Source organism: Sitophilus oryzae, unplaced genomic scaffold (assembly GCF_002938485.1).
Source record: "Sitophilus oryzae breed Bouriz unplaced genomic scaffold, Soryzae_2.0 scaffold_41_pilon_pilon, whole genome shotgun sequence".
NCBI lineage: Eukaryota > Metazoa > Arthropoda > Insecta > Coleoptera > Curculionidae > Sitophilus > Sitophilus oryzae.
The window spans coordinates 4444877-4470665 of record NW_022146996.1 but is presented as its reverse complement, the minus strand read 5'-3'; the positions used below and the strand labels follow the sequence as shown (position 1 = coordinate 4470665).

At 35.0% G+C, this 25789-nt stretch overlaps 2 protein-coding genes across 2 annotated transcripts in view; both read left to right on the top strand.

The window, feature by feature from the left end:
- LOC115885808 (protein yippee-like 2) overlaps positions 1–25789 on the top strand; it is a 417160-nt gene that overhangs the window by 31282 nt on the left and 360089 nt on the right. The gene's annotated exons all lie outside the window — the stretch shown is intronic.
- LOC115885716 lies at positions 7154–9249 on the top strand. Its single transcript, XM_030904704.1, has 2 exons — positions 7154–8057; positions 8874–9249. The coding sequence occupies exons 1-2, from the start codon at positions 7234–7236 to the stop codon at positions 9247–9249; spliced, it is 1200 nt and encodes a 399-aa protein (XP_030760564.1). The 5' UTR covers positions 7154–7233.

The following is a 25789-nucleotide window of genomic DNA, read 5'->3' as shown; positions in this document are numbered from 1 at the left end:
AAAGTTGACATATGATATGTCAGTGTGTTCAGGGTGCCAATTAAAAATCAAAAGTTGTAGTCATTTCCGGTGAAACAGGAAGTGACCGAAAAGAATTGAATACGTCAATCAGTCCTAATTTATGTCATATACTAACATACCAAATCTCGTTTTTTTAACTGAAAAAATAAGAAAGTTATGAGGGTGGACCACTTTTGAGACGCACCCGGTATATCGGCGTCAAACAAAGAAATTCACTTATTGCTCTTTAATTGGTACATCATTTTGACTGTGGATCTTAGTCGTTCCCGGTAATGACTATATATTTCAGTGAAACGCCGTAATTAACCAAATTATTAAGCAAGTTACTCTGGTTGTCGGCGATCTCTTATTATCTGGTTTAGGCGACCACTGAATTTAAGATATTATTGCCTTTTAGTGTCATCAAAGTAAAGTATTACGTTCTTCTATGTTCCAAGGTTTGTTTTTATTTTCATTTAAATAATATTCATCTCGTTTCTTGTAAAATAAGTTTAGATGAAATTGTCTGGATTCCACATAAAATGAGTACAGTGTAAAACTGGCAAACAACTGAAGTGATGCAAATATTATTATTTAATTACGGCGTTTCACTCATTACAAGGAAAGTCTGAGATCAACAGCAAACGATATACCTCTAGTTGGTATATCGTTGCTGCAAAATAAAACACTAATTTACCTTACACAAACTTTATCCTTTATCCTGCTTAGCCATATAACTATTTAATATAAAGAAAAAGAAGGTTCTATTTTAAGAGGTTTAATAAAAAAAGACGTTTAAACGAGTAACTTCACCCAGAAAAGGATCAACGGGAACTGCGAAAAAGTCAGTTCCAGGAATGAGAAACTAAATATAAATAATTCATGAGCGAGAAAAATCAGAGACATCTCCAGTATCTTCTTTATACGACTATTTACAAAATAATCCGGATTTCAAATCCAAACATTTTACTTTGATAAGAAAGAAAATCAATGTTTCAATAAGGTGTGGGTGATGGAAAGGTGATTTAGGTTTCTGTATAGTGAATGATCCATATTTGTAATAGACCAATTATTATTTTCTGTGTTAGTTTTTTTTTCTTTTGAGGTACGTAACCCTAACAATGTATATTAAATATTTTCAAAGGAGCTAATGTGTGTAAGAGAGATGGATGAACTTTAGATTATGTATGTGTAAAAAATAAGTATATATCAATTTTTGGGTAAGTATGCATACAGCATTGCATTTGGGAGGTCTCTAATTTATTCCCTAATTTATCATCATTCCCTAATATTCATTCCTCATCTTTGTATCTTTTGATTCACGTGATACCTGTAGCATGCATTCTTATATGGGACTGGGTAACCGTGTAAAGATTTTGCTGAGCAAATTATTTTTTTAGCTTGTATATGGTAATAATCCCCCAAGTCTCAAAAATCAAAACGCATTTCTATAGTAATATCATTCCGTTTTCATTCTTTGATAGATGGTTATTGATATTATTAATTTTGATCTACATTATATTTTTTGGGTGTCCTAATATTCCGTGGACATCGAACTACTACGTATTTATGGAATCAAAATAAGTTCTTCTTGTTCTTACAGTGCCATACTCTACATAGAGCGTCGGCTACCCCTCACATGTATAGGGTGGGTCAAATTCGACGCTTTTAAAGGGAAACACTCTTTTCTATAGGAGATACACGAAAACTAATGTCGGTGTCTGGAGCTTAATTTTCATCAAAAACATGATGGTGACAACCGCACATCAATATCTGTTACAGTTTTGGAGTTACGGGGTGTTTTTAAAAAATGTACAGGGTGGGTCAAATTCGACGCTTTTAAATGGAAACACCCTTTTCTATAGGAGATAGACGAAAACTAATATCGGTGTCTGGAGCTTAATTTTCATCAAAAACATGATGGTGACAACCGCACATCAATATCTGTTACCGTTTCGGAGTTACGGGGTGTTTTTTAAAAATGTACAGGGTGGGTCAAATTCGACGCTTTTAAATGGAAACACCCTTTTCTATAGGAGTAGACGAAAACTAATATCGGTGTCTGGAGCTTAATTTTCATCAAAAACATGATGGTGACAACCGCACATCAATATCTGTTACCGTTTCGGAGTTACGGGGTGTTTTTAAAAAATGTACAGGGTGGGTCAAATTCGACGCTTTTAAATGGAAACACCCTTTTCTATAGGAGATAGACGAAAACTAATATCGGTGTCTGGAGCTTAATTTTCATCAAAAACATGATGGTGACAACCGCACATCAATATCTGTTACCGTTTCGGAGTTACGGGGTGTTTTTAAAAAATGTACAGGGTGGGTCAAATTCGACGCTTTTAAATGGAAACACCCTTTTCTATAGGAGATAGACGAAAACTAATATCGGTGTCTGGAGCTTAATTTTCATCAAAAACATGATGGTGAAACCGCACATCAATATCTGTTACCGTTTCGGAGTTACGGGGTGTTTTTAAAAAATGTACAGGGTGGGTCAAATTCGACGCTTTTAAATGGAAACACCCTTTTCTATAGGAGATAGACGAAAACTAATATCGGTGTCTGGAGCTCAATTTTCATCAAAAACATGATGATGAAAACCGCTCATCAGTATCTGTTACCGTTTCGGAGTTACGGGGTGTTTTTCAAAAATGTGCATTTTTAACAAATCGCTGTAACTTTTTTGTTATGGATAATTTTGTATTTCTATGAAAACATTTTCAAAGCACCTTTTTACGTAGAATTTAATGGTTTAAGTATATTTTTTTTAAATTAATAATTTAAGAGTTATCAACAGAAAAATTGATTTTTTATTTGGGACACCCTCTATATTTTTAATTAACTGAAAAGAATTTAAAATTACATTTCCAAAAATATAGCACACTTGATATTTTGTTATAATCCCCTTCGAAATACAGAATTTTTAAAAGTTCGCCACTTTTAACTAGTAGGCTTTGGACCGCTTATTGATGATATGCGCTTAATGGAACTCGAAAACAAATTTTTCCAGCAAGACGACGCACCGCCTCTGAACGCTGAAGTTTTCAGCAAATTTTTGCAGCCAATTTTAAGAATAATTGAATAGATAACCAAAATCCCAGCCGTTGGCCGTCGAGGCCGCCTGACTTAGTGCCAATGGATCTAATCCTATGGATATATTTGCGGAAGAATAAAGGTTCCTTATTCTTCCGTATAATCTAGACAAGACTTAGAAATACTTAGCAGTTATGAGAGGGTATCTTTCACACCAATTCCGCGAGAAATGTTCAAAAACTGCCCCGTCTGTCCATAACAGAAGACGGTCGATATGTCACAACACCTGTAGCAAAATCTCATGTCTTGGTTTGCTATTTATTATATAAAATTCTGCATCTCTCATAGCAAATATTATTTTCGTTTTAATTGATGCTCACAGCTAGAATTTTTTTGCATTACAGCCGGTGCCAAAAATTATACTTAAACCATTAAATTCTACGTAAAAAGGTGCTTTGGAAATGTTTTCATAAAAATACAAAATTTTCCATAGCAAAAAAGTTACAGCGATTTGTTAAAAATGCATATTTTTGAAAAACACCCCGTAACTCCGAAACTGTAACAGATATCGATATGCGGTTTTTACCATCATGTTTTTGACAAAAATTGAGCTCCAGACACCGATATTAGTTTTCGTCTATCTCCTATAGAAAAGGGTGTTTCCATTTAAAAGCGGCGAATTTGACCCACCCTGTACATTTTTAACAAATCGCTGTAACTTTTTTGCTATGGAAAATTTTGTATTTCTATGAAAACATTTCCAAAGCACCTTTTTGCATAGAATTTAATGGTTTAAGTATAATTTTTTTAAAATTAATAATTTAAGAGTTATCAACAGAAAAATTGATTTTTTATTTGGGACACCCTCTATATTTTTAATTAACTGAAAAGAATTTAAAATTACCTTTCCAAAAATACAGCACACTTGATATTTTGTTATAATCCCCTTCGAAATACAGGATTTTTAAAAGTTTACCACTTTTAACTAGTAGGCTTTGGACCCCTTATTGATGATATGGTCTTAATGGAACTCGAAAACATATTTTTCCAGCAAGACGATACACCGCCTCTGAACGCTGAAGTTATCAGCAAATGTTTGCAGCCAATTTCAAGAATAATTATTGAATAGCTAACCATGATCCCAGCCGTTGGCCGTCGAGGCCGCCTGACTTAGTGCCCATGGATCTAATCATATGGATATATTTGCGGAAGAATAAAGGTTCTTTATTCTTTGGTATAATCTAGACAAGAATTAGAAATACTTAGCAGTTATGAGAGGGTATCTTTCACCTCCTACTAAGTTAATGGATTCCGCTAGAAATGTTCGAAAACGGCCCCGTCTGTCCATAACAGAAGACGGTCGATATGTCGAACACCTGTAGCAAAATCTCATGTCTTGGTTTGCTATTTATTTTTATTGTTATTAGATATAGTTTAAATGTGTGTTGATGTTGGTTAAATATATTTTAAATAGTTATAAAATTCTGTATCTCTCAGTGTTATATTATTTTCGTTTTAATTGATGCTCACAGCTAGAATTTTTTTGCATTACAGCCGGTGCCGTTCAAAGCCTACTTATTTAAAGCAAGCGAATTTTTATATATTCTATATCTCGAAGAGGAATCGAGCAAAATATCAAGTGTGTTATATTTTTGGAAAGGTAATTTTAAATTCTTTTCAATAAATTAAAAATATACAGGGTACCCATATAAAAAATCAAATTTTCTGGTGATAATTCTTAAATTATTAATTTAAAAAAAATTATACTTAAACCATTAAATTCTACGTAAAAAGGTGCTTTGGAAATGTTTTCATAAAAATACAAAATTTTTCATAGCAAAAAAGTTACAGCAATTTGTTAAAAATTCATATTTTTGAAAAACACCCCGTAACTCCGAAACGGTAACAGATATCGATATGCGGTTTCCACCATCATGTTTTTGACAAAAATTGAGCTCCAGATACCGATATTAGTTTTTGTCTATCTCTTATAGAAAAGGGTGTTTCCATTTAAAAGCGTCGAATTTGACCTACCCAATACTTGGGATGTGTGTCATCAGTGTTTCACAAGTACACGGGACCTAAAGTTTATTGCCGAATCCGAACGGCACTATTTTTGAGAGGCTGTACAAGGCAAATATACTCAAGGTGGTTTGTCATTGCCTTCCTTGAGGTGGCGGCTCGTTGGTCGCTCTATTTAGATAAACAAATATTTTTATTTAAATAAATAAATCGACCGTACTGGCTGGGGATCGAACCCAGTACCTTCAGCTCCGCAGATCGACACACTAACGCTGGAGGTACGGCCGGCCACAAAATAAGTTCACTGGACACAATTTACCTCTATACAAAAGTGCTTCGTTTGTCCGTTAGAGGGCATCAATCAAAGATAAACCCGAACGTTAATTAATTTAAAAAATATTATTTTTTTAAGCTTTTTACGTAACTTATCGTGAAATATAATTTGTGATAATAACATAAAATTCCATATTTTCGCTAACTAGAATATTATAGCATAATAGGTTTTATGCGCCTCCATAACTTAATGTGAGAAAAAAAAAATTCCTCAAAAAGTATGCATACGGTGGCGATTTTTAACAAGAAACAAAAAATGTATTAAATACTAGAGAGACCATTTTACGAAAAGAAAATCGACTGTCGGTGGAGTTCGAAAATACTTATACTAAAATTTATGTAGGGGTGGGGATAGTTTTCACCCTTCCCGTATATTTTCTTGATTTTTGTGAATGTTAAAGCACTTAGCAAAACATAGACAACCAAAAATTTCATTCAAATCGGAATAACGGTTCTTAAAATATCTGAAAAAATATGTGTATTTTTTTAAAGTTTGATGCCCTCTAGTGGACAAACGAATCACTTTTGTATAGACGTAAATTGTGTCCAATGAACTTATTTTAATTCCAAAAATACGTAGTAGTTCTACGTCCACGGTATATTGGGACAAACTGTATATGTTAAAGAAGCACAAAATTTATTTAGTTCACAGAAACGCTGATTACGTTGATTATTAAGTTTTTTGCTCTAACATTTTGAAATAGCAAAAAATATGACGTTGATATAACCATCTATTAAAAAATGAAAACGAAATGATATTATCGAATGTTATACCACAAGATGTTTCGGGATTACCGAATAATACTTTTACCTGACACGAAATGCGTTACCCGGCAACACTACGACTCCGAAGTCCGAAGTAGTGTTGCCTGTATCGCCTTGAGTGTCAGGCAAAAGTATTAGGTAATCCCGAAACATCGAGTTGTATTCAAAAAATAATACAACGAAGTAAAGTACATATATATCCTCTTTCTTTTGCCATTTTGTAATAAGAATTGACGGGATATTTTGTGGAACTGACAGAAATGACTTCTGAATTAATATTTCAAAAAATGACAATTACAATATGGCCACCAAGCGATAATCACTTAAATGTATATCACTTTCCTTCTATATAGGAAAAATATACATAGAGCTGTATAATCATAGAAATACGTTTTGATTTTTGGGACTTGGAAAGGATTCAACTATAGTTTTTTTATTTTGTCTAAAACGGCATGGAAATTTGGAAAAGTGTAAACGAGATTAACCATTTTGGAACAAGCAAAAACTTTTTATGAAGAACGCACTTTTCTCCATAAGTTAATACTAAAAAAAGTTTTCCCTTTGTAAAGACAATCCGGGGACACACTGTAGAGCATTTTCTAGAAAATAAAATTAGAAGTTAAAAGATTCTCACAGACACTCATATTTTTTTCCTGGTGCGGTTAGTTCAGAAAACATTAGTAGAATAATTCAAAGAGAATAATAAACACTTGCGTAAAAGTATTAGGTAAGTAAAATTCTATGGAAAAACTGTCATTTCTTATTAAAATCCAGTAAGAATATGAATGGTGAGTAACAGAAGGGTAAAAGGTACATGAATATACATAGTCCAAACCAAAACAAAGAAAATCTTTTGTTCCTGTACTTTGTTAAACTACTTTATCATCTGTGCATTTTGTTAAAAAACGACTGATAAACAAAATCAACTGTTGGTTTCGAAAATTGTTACCATGCCAATTATACAGTTATTGTGTAATGATAACTATAAAGTCAGATGAAAGTCAGTGTCATTAGCTTAGACACATATATTTTTTTATTTCTAGTTCTAGAATTATTATAGCAATAAATATGGAAGATACAAAGTCTTTGGTGACGATATTTCTACAGAAAATATTTCACGATCGTCAGTATATCATCGATAACACTTACAAGATTATTTACGACTACAACAATGGCGATAGGAAAAAGATTGATTACGAAAAAACTCTGAAGAGCATTTGCAGCCAGTTAGGCAAAGAAATCCCCAACCAAGTGCTGGTGTATTTACTCACCTTAGTTGATATGCCCTTGGACCTTGCTGAATCGGACGATGGCCAGTTGAAACCTGTCATCGAAAAGATAAAAACCTTAGAACAAATTCAAAAGACTCAGAGTTGTCTAACTGATACCATTAGACCACACCTTGGAGAATGTGTGACTAATAAAACTAGCGAAACACTTCAAGATGACAACAGTCATCAGTCAGACGAAGAGAGTTCAAGCAGACATGAAGAAGATGAAGAACAGATACCTAGATCTATAAAAACTAAAAGAAAATTAACTAATGATGGATCTAAAGAAGAAACATTAGATATCGATCTTCCGAGTTTACTTGACCTCACTGCCGACGCCGTGATAAAGAACCACAAAAAATTGAAAACGTGTTACCAAAGAAAGTTTGACAAGGCCTGGAAATATATAAAATCGAATCTTTTCACTGGAGATTCCTTAGAAAAGTGTTACGAGACATTGAGAGACCTGAATAAGAAAAGGAAATTGCTGAGGGATATTGAAAACGATAACATAACCGATGCGGTTGTGGCTGAACTCTATGGAGACACTGACATTTTTTTGAAAGAAAAACATGTTTATGACATAGTAAATATGGATATAGATGAGTTGGTTGCAAAGAGGTTAATTTGCCCTAATATATTTTTTTCTGTAAGATTAATAAAATATTAACAAATATATAGTTACATGTTACATTCAAATATTTTTTTATTTATTTTCATATCTACAACCTAACCTTCCCAACCAAGAGAGAGAGAGAGAGTGTTGGTTTATTTACTTACCTTAGTTGACATACCCTTAGACCTTGCTGAATCGGACCATGGCCAGTTGAACCCTGTCATCGAAAAGATAAAAACCTTAGAACAAATTCAAAATACTCAGAGTTGTCTAAATATTAGACCACATCTTGGAGAATGTGTGATTAATAAAACTAGTGAAACACTTCAAGATGACGACAGTCATCAATCAGACGAAGAGAGCTCAAGCAAACTAGAAGAAGATGATGAAGAAAAGATACCTAGATTAGAAAAATCAAAGGTTTTCCTTGATTTAAGTAAAAACAATCTTCGGATTGTCACGGGGTTTCTAACAGGACACTGTCCCCTCAACGAACACCTCAGTAGGCCGAAGCTGAGAAACACCGGCGAATGCAGATTCTGTGGGGAAAATGGGGAAACACCAGAACACCTTATCACTGAGTGCGCCGAGACGACGACCATTCGTGCCATGAACTTTGGCACGGCTGATGTCAAGGATGGAGAGCTGACCTCTGTGAAGCCGTCTCAGATACTGGTTTTTTTTAAAGCCTTGAGACTGTATGATGAGTCATAACTCGTTATGACTCAGAAAAGGGAACACACAATAGATCTGTAAGGTTGCAGTGACTAACTCCCCTCCTAAACATTCTACATTCTACCTAGATCTATAAAAACTAAAAGAAAATTAATTAATGATGGATCTAAAGAAGAAACCTTAGATAACGATCTTCCAAGCTTACTTGACCTCACTACCGACGCCGTGATAAAGAACCACAAAAAACTGAAAACGTGTTACCAAAGAAAGTTTGACAAGGCCTGGAAATATATAAAATTGAATCTTTTCACTGGAGATTCCTTAGAAAAGTGTTACGAGACATTGAGAGACCTGAATAAGAAAAGGAAATTGCTGAGGGATATTGAAAACGATAACATAACCGATGCGGTTGTGGCTGAACTCTATGGAGACACTGACATTTTTTTGAAAGAAAAACATGTTTATGACATAGTAAATATGGATATAGATGAGTTGGTTGCAAGAGAGTTTAATTTGCCCTAATAGATTTTTTTTCTGTAAGATTAATAAAATAGTAACAAATATATAGTTACATGTTACATTCAAATATTTTAGTTTTTTTTATTTATTTCATATATCTACAACCTAACCTTCCCAACCAAGAGAGAGAGAGAGAGAGTGTTGGTTTATTTACTTACCTTAGTTGACATACCCTTAGACCTTGCTGAATCGGACCATGGCCAGTTGAACCCTGTCATCGAAAGGATAAAAACCTTAGAACAAATTCAAAATACTTAGAGTTGTCTAAATATTAGACCACATCTTGGAGAATGTGTGATTAATAAAACTAGCGAAACACTTCAAGATGACGACAGTCATCAATCAGACGAAGAGAGTTCAAGCAAACTAGAAGAAGATGATGAAGAAAAGATACCTAGATTAGAAAAATCAAAGGTTTTCCTTGATTTAAGTAAAAACAATCTTCGGATTGTCACGGGGTTCTAACAGGACACTGTCTCCTCAACGAACACCTCACTAGGCTGAAGCTGAGAAACAACGGCGAATGCAGATTCTGTGGGGAAAATGGGGAAACACCAGAACACCTTATCACTGAGTGCGCCGAGACGACGACCTCTGTGAAGCCGTCTCAGATACTGGCTTTTGTTAAAGCCTTGAGACTGTATGATGAGTTATAACTCGTTATGACTCAGAAAAGGGAACACACAATAGATCTGTAAGGTTGCGGTGACTAACTGCCCTCCTAAACATTCTACATTTTACTTAGATCTATAAAAACTAAAAGAAAATTAATTAATGACGGATCTAAAGAAGAAACCTTAGATAACGATCTTCCGAGCTTACTTGGCCTCACTACCGACGCCGTGATAAAGAACCACAAAAAACTGAAAACGTGTTACCAAAGAAAGTTTGACAAGGCCTGGAAATATATAAAATTGAATCTTTTCACTGGAGATTCCTTAGAAATGTGTTACGAGACATTGAGAGACCTGAATAAGAAAAGGAAATTGCTGAGGGATATTGAAAACGATAACATAACCGATGCGGTTGTGGCTGAACTCTATGGAGACACTGACATTCTTTTGAAAGAAAAACATGTTTATGACATAGTAAATATGGATATAGATGAGTTGGTTGCAAGAGAATTTAATTTGCTCTAATATATTTTTTTTTCTGTAAGATTAATAAAATAGTAATAAATATATTGTCACATGTTACATTCAAATAATTTATTATTTTTTATTTATTTCATATCTCTACAACCTAACCTTCCCAACCAAGAGAGAGAGAGAGTTTGGTCTTTGGTGTTGGTTTATTTACTTACCTTAGTTGACATACCCTTGGACCTTGCTGAATCGGACCATAACCAGTTGAAACTTGTCATCGAAAAGATAAAAACCTTAGAACAGATTCAAAAGACTCAGAGTTGTCTAAAACTGATACCATTAGACCACACCTTGGAGAATGTGTTGCTAATAAAACTAACGAAATACTTCAAGATGACGACAGTCATCAGTCAGACGAAGAGAGTTCAAGCAAACAAGAAGAAGATGATGAAGAAAAAATACCTAGATCTATAAAAAGTAAAAGAAAATTAACTAATAATGGATCTAAAGAAGAAACCTTAGATAACGATCTTCCGAGCTTAGTGGATCTTACTGTTGTCGCCGTGATAAAGAACTACAAAAAACTGAAAACATGTTACCAAAGAAAGTTTGACAAGGCCTGGAAATATATAAAATCGAAACTTTTCACTGGAGATTCCTTAGAAAAGTGTTACGAGACATGGAGAGACCTGAATAAGAAAAGGAAATTGCTGAGGGATATTGAAAACGATAACATAACCGATGCTGTTGTAGCTGAACTCTATGGAGACACTGACATTTTTTTGAAAGAGAAACATGTTTCTGACATAGTAAATATGGATATAGATGAGTTGGTTGCAAGGGAGTTTAATTTGCCCTAATAGATTTTTTTTTCTGTAAGATTAATAAAATAGTAATAAATATATTGTTACATGTTACATTCAAATAATTTATTTTTTTATTTATTTCATATATCTACAACCTAAGCTTCCCAACTAAGTGTTGGTTTATTTACTTACTTTAGTTGACATACCCATGGGCCTTGCTGAATCGGACCATGGCCAGTTGAAACCTGTCATTGAAAAGATAAAAACCTTAGAAGAGATTCAAAAGACTCAGAGTTGTCTAAATATTAGACCACATCTTGGAGAATGTGTGATTAATAAAACTAGCGAAAACACTTCAAGATGATGACAGTCATCAATCAGACGAAGAGAGTTCAAGCAAACTAGAAGAAGATTATGAAGAACAGATACCTAGATTATAAAAATCAAAGGTTTTCCTTGATTTAAGTAAAAACAATCTTCGGATTGTCACGGGGTTTCTAACAGGACACTGTCTCCTCAACGAACACCTCAGTAGGCTGAAGCTGAGAAGCAACGGCCAATGCAGATTCTGTGGGGAAAATGGGAAAACACCAGAACACCTTATCACTGAGTGCGCCGAGACGACGACCATTCGTGCCATGAACTTTGGTACGGCTGATGTCAAGGATGGAGAGCTGGCCTCTGTGGAGCCGTCTCAGATACTGACTTTTGTTAAAGCCTTGTAACTGTATGATGAGTTATAACTCGTTATGACTCAGGAAAGGGGAACATACAATAGATCTGTAAGGTCGCGGTGACTAACTCCCCTCCTAAACATTCTACATTCTACCTAGATTTACAAAAACTAAAAGAAAATTAATTAATGATGAATCTAAAGAAGAAACCTTAGATAACGATCTTCCGGGCTTACCTGACCTCATTGCCGTTGCCGTGATAAAGAACCACAAAAAACTGAAAACGTGTTACCAAAGAAAGTTTGACAAGGCCTGGAAATATATAAAATCGAATCATTTCACTGGAGATTCCTTAGAAAAGTGTTACGAGACCTTGAGAGACCTCAATAAGAAAAGGAAATTGCTAAGGGATATTGAAAACGATAACATAATCGATGCGGTTGTCGCCAAACTCTATGGAGACACTGACATTTTTTTGAAGGAAAAACATGTTTATGACATAGTAAATATGGATATAGATGAGTTGGTTGCAAGAGAATTTAATTTGCATTAATATATTTTCCTGTAAGATTAATACAGTAGTAATAAATATATTGTAATATGTTACGTTTATGTGTTTAAACGTTAGTTATTATATATGGTTTGTTTATTTCCTTATCTTGAGAAACAATTATTCTTTAAACATATAATATTTATAATCAACAATGTTTATATTTGAAATGTTACCTATAAAGAGTTTTTATTCAAATATTTAAAAGATTCAAAGTAGTTTAATTGATACCATTAGGCCACACTGTGTAGATATAGAAAAAAAATCGACTACGAAAAAACTGTGAAGAGCATTTATAGCCAACTAGTCAAAGAAATTCCCAACCAAGTGCTGGTGTATTTACTTACCTTAGTTGATATGCCATTGGACCTTGCTGGATCGGACGATGGCCAGTTGAAACCTGTCATCGAAAAGATAAAAACCTTAGAACAAATCCAGAAGACTCAGAGTTGTTTAACTGATACCATTAGACCCCACCTTGGAGAATGTGTTACTAATAAAACTAGCGAAACACTTCAAGATGACGACAGTCATCAGTCAGACGAAGAGAGTTCAAGCAGACAAGAAGAAGATGAAGAAACGATACCTAGATCTATAAAAACTAAAAGAAAATTAATAAATGATGGATCTAAAGAAGAAACCTTAGATAACGATCTTCCGAGCTTACTTGACCTCATTGCTGTCGCCGTGATAAAGAACCACAAAAAACTGAAAACTTGTTACCAAAGAAAGTTTGACAAGGCCTGGAAATATATAAAATCGAATCTTTTCACTGGAGATTCCTTAGAAAAGTGTTACGGGATATTGAGAGACCTGAATAAGAAAAGGAAATTGCTGAGGGATATTGAAAACGATAACATAACCGATGCGGTTGTGGCTGAACTCTATGGAGACACTGACATTTTTTTGAAAGAGAAACATGTTTTTGGCATAGTAAATATGGATATAGATGAGTTGGTTGCAAGAGAATTTAATTTGCCCTAATATATTTTTTTTCTCTGTAAGATTAATAAAATAGTAATAAATATATTGTTACATGTTACATTCAAATAATTTATTTTTTTTTATTTATTTAATATATCTACAACCTAACCTTCCTAACCAAGAGAGAGAGAGAGAGAGAGAGTGTTGGTTTATTTACTTGCCTTAGTTGACATACTTTTGGACCTTGCTGAATCGGATAATGGCCAGTTGAAACCTGTCATCGAACAGATAAAAACCTTAGAACAGATTCAAAAGACTCAGAGTTGCCTAAATATTAGACCACACCTTGGAGAATGTGTGATTAATAAAACTAGCGAAACACTTCCAGATGACGACAGTCATCAATCAGACGAAGAGAGTTCAAGCTAGTGATGGGTTGTTATTTAACTATCTGTTATTTTATAACAATTATTTAGAAATAACATAACGCAACCGTTACTGCTTTTAAAAAATAACAGATATAAAATAACGACACGCAGAGATCGAGTGTTCGTGAAACGAAGTCGACGCTCTGCACCGCCACGAAATTCGATGCTGCTCGAAGCAATTCCAAAAAACAACTAGTATGGATGGAAAACCTATTATTTCGACAACCATCGATACAGGCGGCGAGATACAACGGACAACGGAGTGGGGTATGCGCTACGGCGCGGCGCGTCGTGTTGGGCTGACAACAGCTTAAAAATAATAGGATATAAAAGAAGCAGCTTTTTTGAAACAGTTGCGGGCATAACGCCTGGCTGTCGAGATAACAGGAGTGGGAAAGGAGCGCTGCTGCATCGGTCGATTGTCGATGGAGGCTCGCAACGGGTTGGAGAATAACGCATCAGTTGTTTTAGCTATGTTGTTTTTTTACCTGTTACGAGCATAACAGAACGGCGTTCGAGATAATCGGAGGTTTGAAACAGGTTGGAGAATAACGCATCAGTTGTTTTAGATACATATTGTTTTTCAACCTGTTACGAGCATAACGGGCGGAGGTCGAGATATTATGGCGCTGTATGTTTCAATACTTTGTTATTAAGTTTCAATATTTAAGTATTTATTTATTCTGAAAAATTTTCAGAATAATATTTTAAGATTTTTTAAAAATGTATACAGGGTGTTTTGAAAAATCTGGTCATTGATTAATCACGATCCTGCTTAAAGCCCTTGACGTAAAAAGCTGATTTTTGGAAAACGGATTGACTTTAGGGTGTAGAGGTGCGATAAGAAGGGATTTTTCGAAACTCAAATTCTAAGGGGGTGAAACCACCCTCAAATATTAGAATATTTTTTATTTAAAAACTGGTGAGTTTTTCGAAAAAACTCTTAAACACGTATATTTTATTTTGTTGTTTTACATATTTTGAGATTTTTACAAAATATATACAGGGTGTTTCATAAAATATGACCACTGAGTAATCACTATTCTGCTTAAACTGCTTGACGTTTAAAGCTGATTTTTGGTAAACGGATTGACTGTGGGGTGTAGAGGTGCGATAAGGAGGGGTTTCTCGAATCTCAAATTCCAAGAGGGTGAAAACGCCCCTCAAATATTACAATATTTATTATTTAAAAAACGGTTAGTCTTTCGGGAAAACGATTGGACACGCATAATTTATTTTGTTTTTTTACATATTTTGAAATTTTTTAAAAAATAATACAGGGTGTTCCAAAAAGTTGAGTAATTGATTAACCACGATTCTGCTTAAACTGCTCGACGTTTAAAGCATATTTTTGGCAAATGTGAGAAAATTTTATCCAGTTTGTATGTTAATGGAAATTCTTGCTTTGCTTTATCATCACCATTACAAATTAATAATTCGATGCGAACGAAGTCGCGGGTACAACTTAACAAGTATAGCTAGAGACGTGAGAAATATAAAATAAGAGACGCCCCCCGATGCGCAGTGGACATCCCACAAATTTGCTTCAATCAGATTTTTCGTAGCGTAACTGCATCTCTCTTCCGCCGAATGCGTTCTCTCTCTATCGTGTGCGCGACCGGTGCTATCCCCAAGTCTCTTCCTATATTTGTCAAACTGTACATGCTAGTTTAAGTGTAAAATTAATTCGAACTCTAGTGTGTAGTTGGTTTACTTATGAAGAATATACTACACATTTTCTTATATTGCTATTTTTTGACCGCAAATGGTAAAATCATAACGAAGAGCTTCTCGCCCGTCGAGTGAGATGCACCCTGTACACTGCTACGCAATTCAGAATCTACGCGGATCGAGGGGTAGGGCGTAGGTAGATCGGAATTTATAGATATAGACGAGTGGCGGCATTTTGGCTTTTTTATATCGCAATTTGTAAACAGCGCTTATTTTAAACAACCCCCGTTTTTAGAGAGGTATTTTAGATAACAATCGATATTTAGAAATGTTATGACACCCTGGAAATACTACCACCGAGCACGTCATTGTTGCAACTGCGTTAATACGCCTGGCGGTGACCGCCTCATATTCTTTCAGATATTTAACAATAAAATAAAGAAACCTGTTATTTTTAAGCTGTTATTTTAAGCTGTTTTTTATAAATAACTATAACAGTTTCAACTGTTATCTAAAAATAACAGTTTTGCCCATCACTAGTTCAAGCAAACTAGAAGATGATGAAGAAAAGATACCTAGATTAGAAAAATCAAAGGTTTTCCTTGATTTAAGTAAGACCAATCTTCGGATTGTCACGGGGTTTCTAACAGGACACTGTCTCCTCAACGAACACCTCAGTAGGCTGAAGCTGAGAAGCAACGGCCAATGCAGATTCTGTGGCGAAAATGGGGAAGAGAAATGGCACGAAAATGGGGAGAGCTGGCCTCTGTGGAGCCGTCTCAGATAATGACTTTTATTAAAGCCTTGAGACTGTATGATGAGTTATAACTCGTTATGACTCAGGAAAGGGGAACACACAATAGATCTGTAAGGTCGCGGTGACTAACTCCCCTCCTAAACATTCTACATTCTACCTAGATTTACACAAACTAAAAGAAAATTAGTTAATTATGTATCTAAAGAAGAAACCTTAGCTAACGATCTTCCGAGCTTACTTGAGCCCACTGCCGTCGCAAAGAACCACAAAAAACTGAAAACGTGTTACCAAAGAAAGTTTGACAAGGCCTGGAAATATATAAAATCGAATCTTTTCACTGGAGATTCCTTAGAAAAGTGTTACGAGACATTGAGAGACCTGAATAAGAAAAGGAAATTGCTAAGGGATATTGAAAACGATAACATAATCGATGCGGTTGTCGCCAAACTCTATTGAGACACTGACATTTTTTTGAAGGAAAAACATGTTTATAACATAGTAAATATAGATATAGATGAGTTGGTCGCAAGAGAATTTAATTTGCACTAATAGATTTTTTTTTGCAAGGTTAATAAAATAGTAAAAAATATATTGTTATATGTTAGGTTTATGTGTTTTAGACATGGTTTGTTTATTTCCTCTTGAAAAGAGTAGTATTAATGCATACTCTACATTAAATCAATACATTTTCTCTATTATGTTTTTTTGGCATGCACATTTAATAAATTTCATATATTTTGAAATGGCTGTTTTGTTAACTATACAATATTTTATCATACGTTTTAATACCTATTATTTATATCAATATGGAAATAATAAATATAATATTTATTTGTGTGTGTAATATAAACTTCATGTCGACAATTTATAGGAAATTATTTATGCGGTATAACTAAAATAAAAATGTTGCCTAGATGTATAGGTACCTATAGTAAATATTGTGTAAATATTAAAGGTATAATCAAGGGTATAATAGACAAGATGACAACAAAATCGTTTTACAAATAGCTAATTTATTGTTTTTTTTTCTGGAATTAAATAAAACAAATTGAAATTTGGCTTCAAAATGTAGTTAATATAAACTTTTCAATTAAATACCATTTCAAAGTCACTTGATTTAACCAGAAATGCGCCTAATCATAGAATTTCAAATGTGGTGCAAAAATAGCACAAGTCTTTACTTACAGTACGTCTGTCCGTTCTGTAGTTACGGGGTATCCGTGATAGGCGAAACGATATTCTCTCGATGTTTTTCGTAAAAAAATAGACGACGCGTCCCATCAATAAAAATTCGACAAATTTGCAAGTAGCCAATAAAGTGAGTGGGCGGAGCGATTTGCGGTGACGTACTCGTCAAGTCGACGTATAAAATATATTGCTGTTTATTTAAATGTTTTTTGTCCGCATTCCTTTCATAGACACAGATCCACCAGACGTACTGTACACACAATTTCTTGGTTATTTGGTTCTCAACGAAGACATATCTAACTAAAGTTTTAACCTTTAGTTAGATCTCTTTGGTTATAAATTATATCAAATCGCTCATTCAAATATGAATTAAATTTTTTGTTGAATTTTCGTTAATTAAATCTAAAAAAATATAATTTATCAATTAAAAATTCAATTTTAGAATGTACTCAGTTGTAAAATTTAAAAATTCTAGCTTATTAATATGCTACTGGATTGCTACTGGACAAAAACCTTCAAGAAATTTTCAGCTTTTCGATATGTTGAACAACCAAGATGCGAGTGGTTCCAAAATGAAATATTTTTAACTTCGTCTTGCATTTCATAATGATATGACGATATGGTGTCACATATGATGATATGACAATTTCGTTTACAGAATCGTTAGTTTCGATTCATATTTTTTTTAATTCTTTATATTATTTATATTTTTTAATGCTTTATATCAAGCTTCGAACTATCGCCCAATTGCACTCCTGTCCACATTGTCTAAGATCATTGAATGATTGGTTAAAAAAAATATTTTCTCCTTAAATATAAAGTACTTACTACCCATTAATTTGGATTTCTAATTAACAGTTGCACAATTGACGCAATGTTCGACCTTTTAATAATGTATACTCTAGCCTGAATAACCATCACTCTACAGCTACAATTTTCTGCGATTTCTCTAAGGCTTTCGACTGTGTAAATCATAATATGTTAATTAACAAATTGCAATACTATGGATTCAGGGGAGTGCCGCTTGGCAACAGAAGGCAGCTTGTGAGGATTTATGCGTCTATGTCTTCTTGTAAGCCTATAGAATGTGGTGTCCCTCAGGGTTCAGTACTTGGCCCTATTTTAGTTCTGGTGTTTATCAACGACATTGAAAATCTAGACATTAGCGGTAAAATCTGCCTCTTTGCGGGCGATACTAATTTCACTTGGAGCGACCCAGATGTTAAGGCAGTATACGATACTCTATCCAGTGACTTACGCACCATTAAATCTTGGTGCGATTCTAATCTCCTATGCCTCAACCTATCAAAAACTAAAGTTTTGTCATATAAATATACTATACAACCTTGTGTACTTAATAACACCATTATTGACGTCGTGGACTCTGTGAAATTCTTAGGACTTGTTGTAGACAACTCGTTAAAATGGGACTTGCACATCAAAACTTTATCACAGAAACTAAGCGCTGCCTGTTTTGCTCTAATACCTATTTCTAGGGAGCTTAACTTATCTCTAGAATAGTCTATTATGCCCTTTTTGTGTCGCATCTTCGTTAGGCCCTTCCATTCTGGGGTACTTGCTGCACGACAAAATTTTATCGTATTTTCAAACTTCAAAAGAGAGCTTTCGATATTTATTGGGACTGAACAGTAGAACTCACTGCCAGAATTTCTTTAAAAATTTGAAAATACTGACTCTTCCTTTTTTATTCATGTTTGAGTCCGTTTGCTTAATCTACAAGCACATATCTGCTATTCCCGAAAGGCCATCTCACAACTATCCACTTAGGAATGCGGGGCACGATCTTTATCTGCCAACCCCGAGCTCAGAACTAGTTAAATGCTCAATAATGTACAATGCCAAAAAAATGTATAATCATCTGCCTTTGGATATCAAGTCGCTTTCATTCTTTCCCGCATTTCGCAAAGCTCTGATATCATATTTACTGGAGAGAGCCTATATGCGGTAAACGACTTTTTTGTTGATGTTTAATCTTGAACAATTTTGAATTTTGAAATTTTGATCATTTTTCACACTGCACTAGTTAAAAATCTAGTATTTAATAGTTTATAATTCTTAAATGATTATATTCGATTACAATTTTTCTATTTTACAATTTTATTGATACGCCTTTTTTGTGTTCTGCAATGTTCATGTACCGGGTGTTGCATCGTCGAGCGGGACATAGGAAATCCCATGTAAATTTTAATGGGGTCAATTATTGGCTTTCCTAATTATTTTAGAGAATAATTCTTATTTAGGTTTATTGAAGAGTACTAAAACCCACATTCAAAAGAATAACTTTAGATATTTTTGATTAGCCCGTTTACGAGTTATCGCCGATTTCTTTTTAAATATTTCTCCTTTCTTATGGCCCTGTATTTCCTTATGAGCACCAGTCAAGGTAAAAGATAACTGTCAAATGAAGTAATTTCAGAAATTTACCTATTTAGTGTTTTATTATTATTATTAAAAACTCATTCCTACATCGGAAATATTAGCCATGAATTACACTACCGAAGAAAAAGTATTGATGATTAAATGGTATTATCAAGGAAATAGTTATCAAAAGATGTTGGACATGTTTGCTGCTCTGTATGTAGTTCTAACAATTTAATAGTACCTACATTTATAAGTTATCGAATATTGTAATAATACTATAATTAACCTTGTAATTGATTACTTTATTTTACTTTAATTCATATTAATTTGTATTTATAAATACACCTTCAAGATTTCTTATGTAGGAATGAGTTTTCAATAATAATAAAGCACTAAATAGGTAAATTTCTGAAATGACAACTTCATTTGACAGGTATCTTTTACCTTGACTGGTGCTCTTAAGTAAATATAAGGCCATAAGAAAGGAGAAATATTTAAAAAGAAATCGGCGATAACTCGTAAACGAGCTAATCAAAAATATCTAAAGTTATTCTTTTGAATGGGGGTTTTAGTGCTCTTCAATAAACCTAAATAGAATTATTCTCTAAAATAATTAGGGAAGCCAATAATTGAACCCATTAAAATTTACATGGGATTTCCTATGTCCCGTCCGACGATGCAACACCCGATAAGTTCTATTTGTAATTTTAATGACGTAAACTTTTTTGAATTGTATGATTTGTATTGTATGATACGCATTTGTATATTTTTTGTGCTTTTGTTTGTTTTTTAAATGCTGTGTCGATGGAGCTATTTTGGCTTTTTGTATGTACAATAAAGCGTTATTTGTTGTTGTTGTTCTTCAGCAATAACGGAGATATACAGTAAAATTAGGACACACTGTATAAAATAAAGATTTTATAAATAAATATAAATAATAGTAAAAAAACGAATATAAAGACATGAAAATATTTTTTAACACGCATTGCTGATTGAACTCTAGTATAAAAAGTATAATATTTAATTAAAATATCTATTATTATTTTGCGAACATGCAATAACCAGGAGAATAAATAAATATTCTATATTGTTTTATTTATTTTATCGATTATTTGATAATGTAATACCCGCATATAACCTATCCAGCTAGAGTTATTGATGATCCTGAATATATTTATGTAAATAATTTGTATTGCCATTTTTCCATATTTTCCAACGGATAATAACAATCCTTTTATTTATTTCTCATAAATCAATACTGACGAATTATAACCTGTATTATTTTATTAAGGCATTATATATATATATATATTTATATATATAATATATAAAAAATATATATATATATATATATATATATATATATATATATATATATATATATATGCATATATATATATATATATATATATATATATATATATGTATAATAGCATGTTGAGGAGGGAGTTAATCACCGCGACCTTATATATATATATATATGTATATATATTTATATATAGTTATATATATATATATATATATATATATATATATATATATTTAATTCTTATAAACTGAAAAGTTTGATAAAGAATGTCGGATAAAAGAATGAAAAAAAAACAGACGACATCCATAAAGTGACGCAGAAGTCATTTTACTTGTGAATTGAAATGATAGAGAGCAAGTGCCAGTGTCAGGTATTTTCTCGTTGGACCCTAGAATGTAGAACGTAGCATGTTGAGGAGGGGAGTTAATCACCGCGACCTTACAGATCTATTGTGTGTTTTCCTTTCTTGAGTTATAACGAGTTATAACTCATCATACAGTGTCAAGGCTTTAACAGAAGCCATTATCTGAGACGGCTCCACAGAGGCCAGCTCTCCATCCTCGACATCAGCCGTACCAAAGTTCATGGCACGAACGGTCGTCGTCTCGGCGCATTCAGTGATAAGGTGTTCTGGTGTTCCCCATTTTCCTCACAGAATCGGCATTTGCCGTTGTTTCTGAGCTTCAGCCTACTGGCTGAAGGACGCATCTAAAAGATGTTAGGCTCACAAAAGCTAGAGTAGATGCCGAATGCGGCACTGACCACCGACTTTTAATTTCAAAAATGAAAATCCAGTTAAAACCCAAACATCCACGCTGTAAAAAGCAAAACAACATGACCAGATTGAACGTACGGGGTCTAGAAAACAACAATACCGCCGACGCCCTCCGGGAAGCCATCAAAGAATTACTTTCACCGATAACTTCAATCTCAATATTGGATGCTGAACAAGGCTGGACACAATTAAGAGATGCGATTCATAAAACCAGCGAAGCAGTACTGGGAAAGTCGAACAAAAAGAAACAACCAGACTGGTTTAACGAAAATCAACCGCATATACAAGCTTTGTTGGAACAAAAGCATAGAGCACATCAAGTAGTCACTGCAAATCCACATAATCCAAGACAGGTAGACAACTTTAAAGCAGCCAACAACACGACGCTTCGAAGAGAACTGCGCCAAGTAAAGGATAACTGGTCGTCACAAAAAGCGAATCAGATTCAAGTGTACGCCACGCATCACGATTATCGTAAATTCTACGAGGCTGTAAAAGAAGTATACGGTCCAACTAAGAACGTAAGCTGCCCAATCATGGCACAAAATGGCGAACTTCTAAAAGAAGAAGAACAAATCAGAAATCGCTGGAAAGAACATTACAGCCATATCCTTAACCAAGAAAACAACCCCAATATGGAAGCACTAAACACAACACCTCAGTATAACAGCCTCGATGTATTAGACATCCCAATAACAGAACAGGAAATAAAGATCTCCATAAAACAGCTTAAAAACAACAAATCAGCTGGCTGTGACGCGATTCCGGTGGAAATCTATAAGTGTGCAAGTAAAGAACTTATTGGTCATCTTAAGGCTCTCTTCGATGTCGTATGGGAAAGCGGAGAGGTACCTGAGGACTTTCGCAACGCGAATATAGTGAATATATTTAAGGACAAAGGAAGTGCATCAGACTGCGGCAATTATAGGGGAATTTCGCTATTTGCTATCGGCGAAAAAATTTTTGCAAAAATAATGTCAAACCGCCTGCACCCATATATAGAAAAAATCCTTCCAGAATCGCAAACGGGTTTTCGTACCAACCGCGGCACCGTCGATTCCATATTTTCGATCCGTCAACTACAGGAAAAAGTAAAAGATCAGCAGTCTAAACTTTATGTTGCATTTGCATTCATCGATCTAACGAAAGCCTTCGACTCTGTGAACAGAGATGCGCTTTGGGCAATTATGAAAAAGTTCGGAGTACCCAACAAATTTCTTACAGTGTGTAAAAGCCTCCATAACAACAACAAGTCAAGAGTGTCACATCATGGATCACTGAGCGATCCATTCCTAACAAATACAGGAGTTAGGCAGGGATGTGTCTTAGCGCCTCTCCTATTCAACATATTCATGGCAGCGCTCTCCATTATAGTGGACAGCAAACTGCAGGAGAGAGGATTGGGCATTAGATACAGATATGACGGCGTCTGTTCAACATAAAAAGACTCAGGGCAAAAACACGTACAAAATTTATCACAGAACTTCAATACGCTGACGACTGCGCTCTAGTTGCAAACACGGTACAACAATTACAAGAAATGTTGAACACATATACCTGGGCATACGAGGCTTTGGGCCTTAAGCTGAACATCGGCAAAACTAAAATCATGTGCACTCCCCCGGAAGATCACAACAATGCTATAAAAATCGGAGAAGAACTATTCGAATATGTGGCGGAATTCAATTACCTTGGCAGTTTGATTTCGGAAAAGGCCAATATTGACTCTGAAATTCAGCACAGGATTAGTAGCGCCTCAAGAGCATTCTGGAAATTAAAAGACAGGGTTTTCTACAATCATGACTTGAGTACAAAAACAAAACTTGCAGTATACCGAGCAATTATAATCCCCACCATGATATATGGGAGCGAAACCTGGGTGCCTTACCGCCGACACATGAACGCATTGAACAAGTTGCAACAGAGACACCTTAGACAACTCTTAAGAGTCCGGTGGTTCCATCATGTCTCAAACGTATCGGTCCTTGAAAAATCTAACTGCGAGAGTATTGAAGTCATGGTCACAAAATCCCGCTTAAGATGGGCTGGTCACGTATGCAGAATGCAAGAAAACCGCATACCAAAATCTCTGCTTTACGGTGAGCTTGTGGACGGTAAGAGGAGGCCGGGTGGACAACTGAAAAGATACAAGGACATTTTCCACGAAAATTTAAAGGGAATTAACATGCAGAATGAGTGGGAAAAAGCAGCTCACAATAGAACTCAATGGAGAAGGGTTGTAAACTCAGTTAACAGCGGCAACCAAAAAGTAGAGAGGCAACAAAGCAATGAGATTTTTGAATGTCCGGAGTGCGGTAGGCAGATAACATCACGTATCGGGCTTTTCAGTCACAGAAAAGCTCATGAAAGAAAACGCCTTGCGTGACCATTTTCTTTATGTGTGTCGAATACTCGTCAGCGAGTAACGGCTGTATGTATGTATGTCGAATTGATGGTTACTAAATTGATCGCGTTTAGTGCTGCTTGACTATCGGATAAGATTTCTATTTCCAGTATCCGATAGTTCCTATCTAAGATAAATTGTACGCATCTTTCGATAGTGTAAATTTCTGTCTGAAGGATGCTGAAGTTGCGAGGTGCCTATTGTTCGGAGTATTTAGTTTTCGGCCTAAATACTCCTATCCCTGTCCCTGCTTTGGTTTTGAAAGCATCAGTAGTGGAGGGAGATGGCCGATTCTGCATCCACCGCCCGGAGCTGACGCACTGCGCATGCGCGTAAATCAGGTAAGAACGGTTAAAATACGCCAATAAACAAGAATAAACAGGTTTGAACAGCTTTGAACCGCTTTTGAACTGCTTTAAACCACTTTTTAGCTTAAAACAACTGACCTGTTCATTTTTTGTTGATACCCGTTTATTTCTGTTTTAAAGCGGTTCAAAGCTGTTCAAACCTGTTTATTCTTATTTATTAGCGTATTTTAACCGTTCTTACCTGATTTACGCGCATGCGCAGTGCGTCGGCTCCGGGCGGTGGATGCAGAATCGGCCATCTCCCTCTACTATACCAATGGTCTTTTACATGCCGAGCAAACGTTTCTTTTTTTCAATCCTTTTTATTACTCAATACTACAGTGAGGTGTTTCTCAAAGTTAATTCTTAGTATATCATCCACTGGGAGTTGGAGAAGTGGGATTTTCTTTTGAGGGTGTTCCAAGCCCCTGACCTGAAACTTCTCCCAGTACTGTTTCCGTCAATGACCATTCTAAACATTGTCGCATTGGCATAACTACCGACGACAATATGCAGTGGTGTTAGGTCTAGAATGACCTCCATTGCTGCTGTTGGACATGTTCTCATGGCACCTGTGATGCAGATACATACCAGTGTCTGTACTTTGCACATATTTTGCCTTGCTGTACGTTGCTCTAGTTTTGTGTACCAAGCAACTGCTCCATAGGTAATCATGGGTATACACCCAGCGCAAAATGTTAGGGGAGCAGCCCCACCTATTTCCCGCGAGTCTTCTGCATATCATGAGAGCCTTTGTGGCTTTGCTGGTAATGTTCTTAATATGCTTGGACCAGAGAAGTTTACTGTCCCGAGTTATTCCCAGATATTTCACTTCCTGTGATGGCAGTATTTCCTTTCCATCTAGATGGATTCTCTTCAAGTTTCTCAGACAGAACGGCACTACTGCGGTTTTATCTGAGTTGTTGCTCAGCCCGACAGTCCTGCAGAGTCCTCTTTGGATAATATCACACAAGGTGCCTTCATGTTTCCCCCGTGCAATCATGACTATGTCATATGCATACCCTATGCAGTGTATTCCCGCTAGAGTTAATTCTTCTAGTAGTTCCTCCACTACCATTGTTGGACCCTAACGTTACCTATTTTGAAGTAGGCTTGCTGAAGACTTAGATGATTTGATTTTTTCGCTAGATGATAAAAGAGTCCACTATGTGCTGTATGTAGTCCTTGAAGATTGCCCTCTCTTCAAATATTATATCATATAAGATCAACTAATTTTCATCTA

Excerpts from the sequence above, each read along its gene's own strand:
- LOC115885716 (XM_030904704.1), top strand. The coding sequence starts at position 7,234 with ATGGAAGATACAAAGTCTTTGGTGACGATATTTCTACAGAAAATATTT. Across the intron at positions 8,058-8,873 it reads GATGAGTTGGTTGCAAAGAG|AAAATTAATTAATGATGGAT; the intron begins GTTAATTTGCCC and ends AAAAACTAAAAG.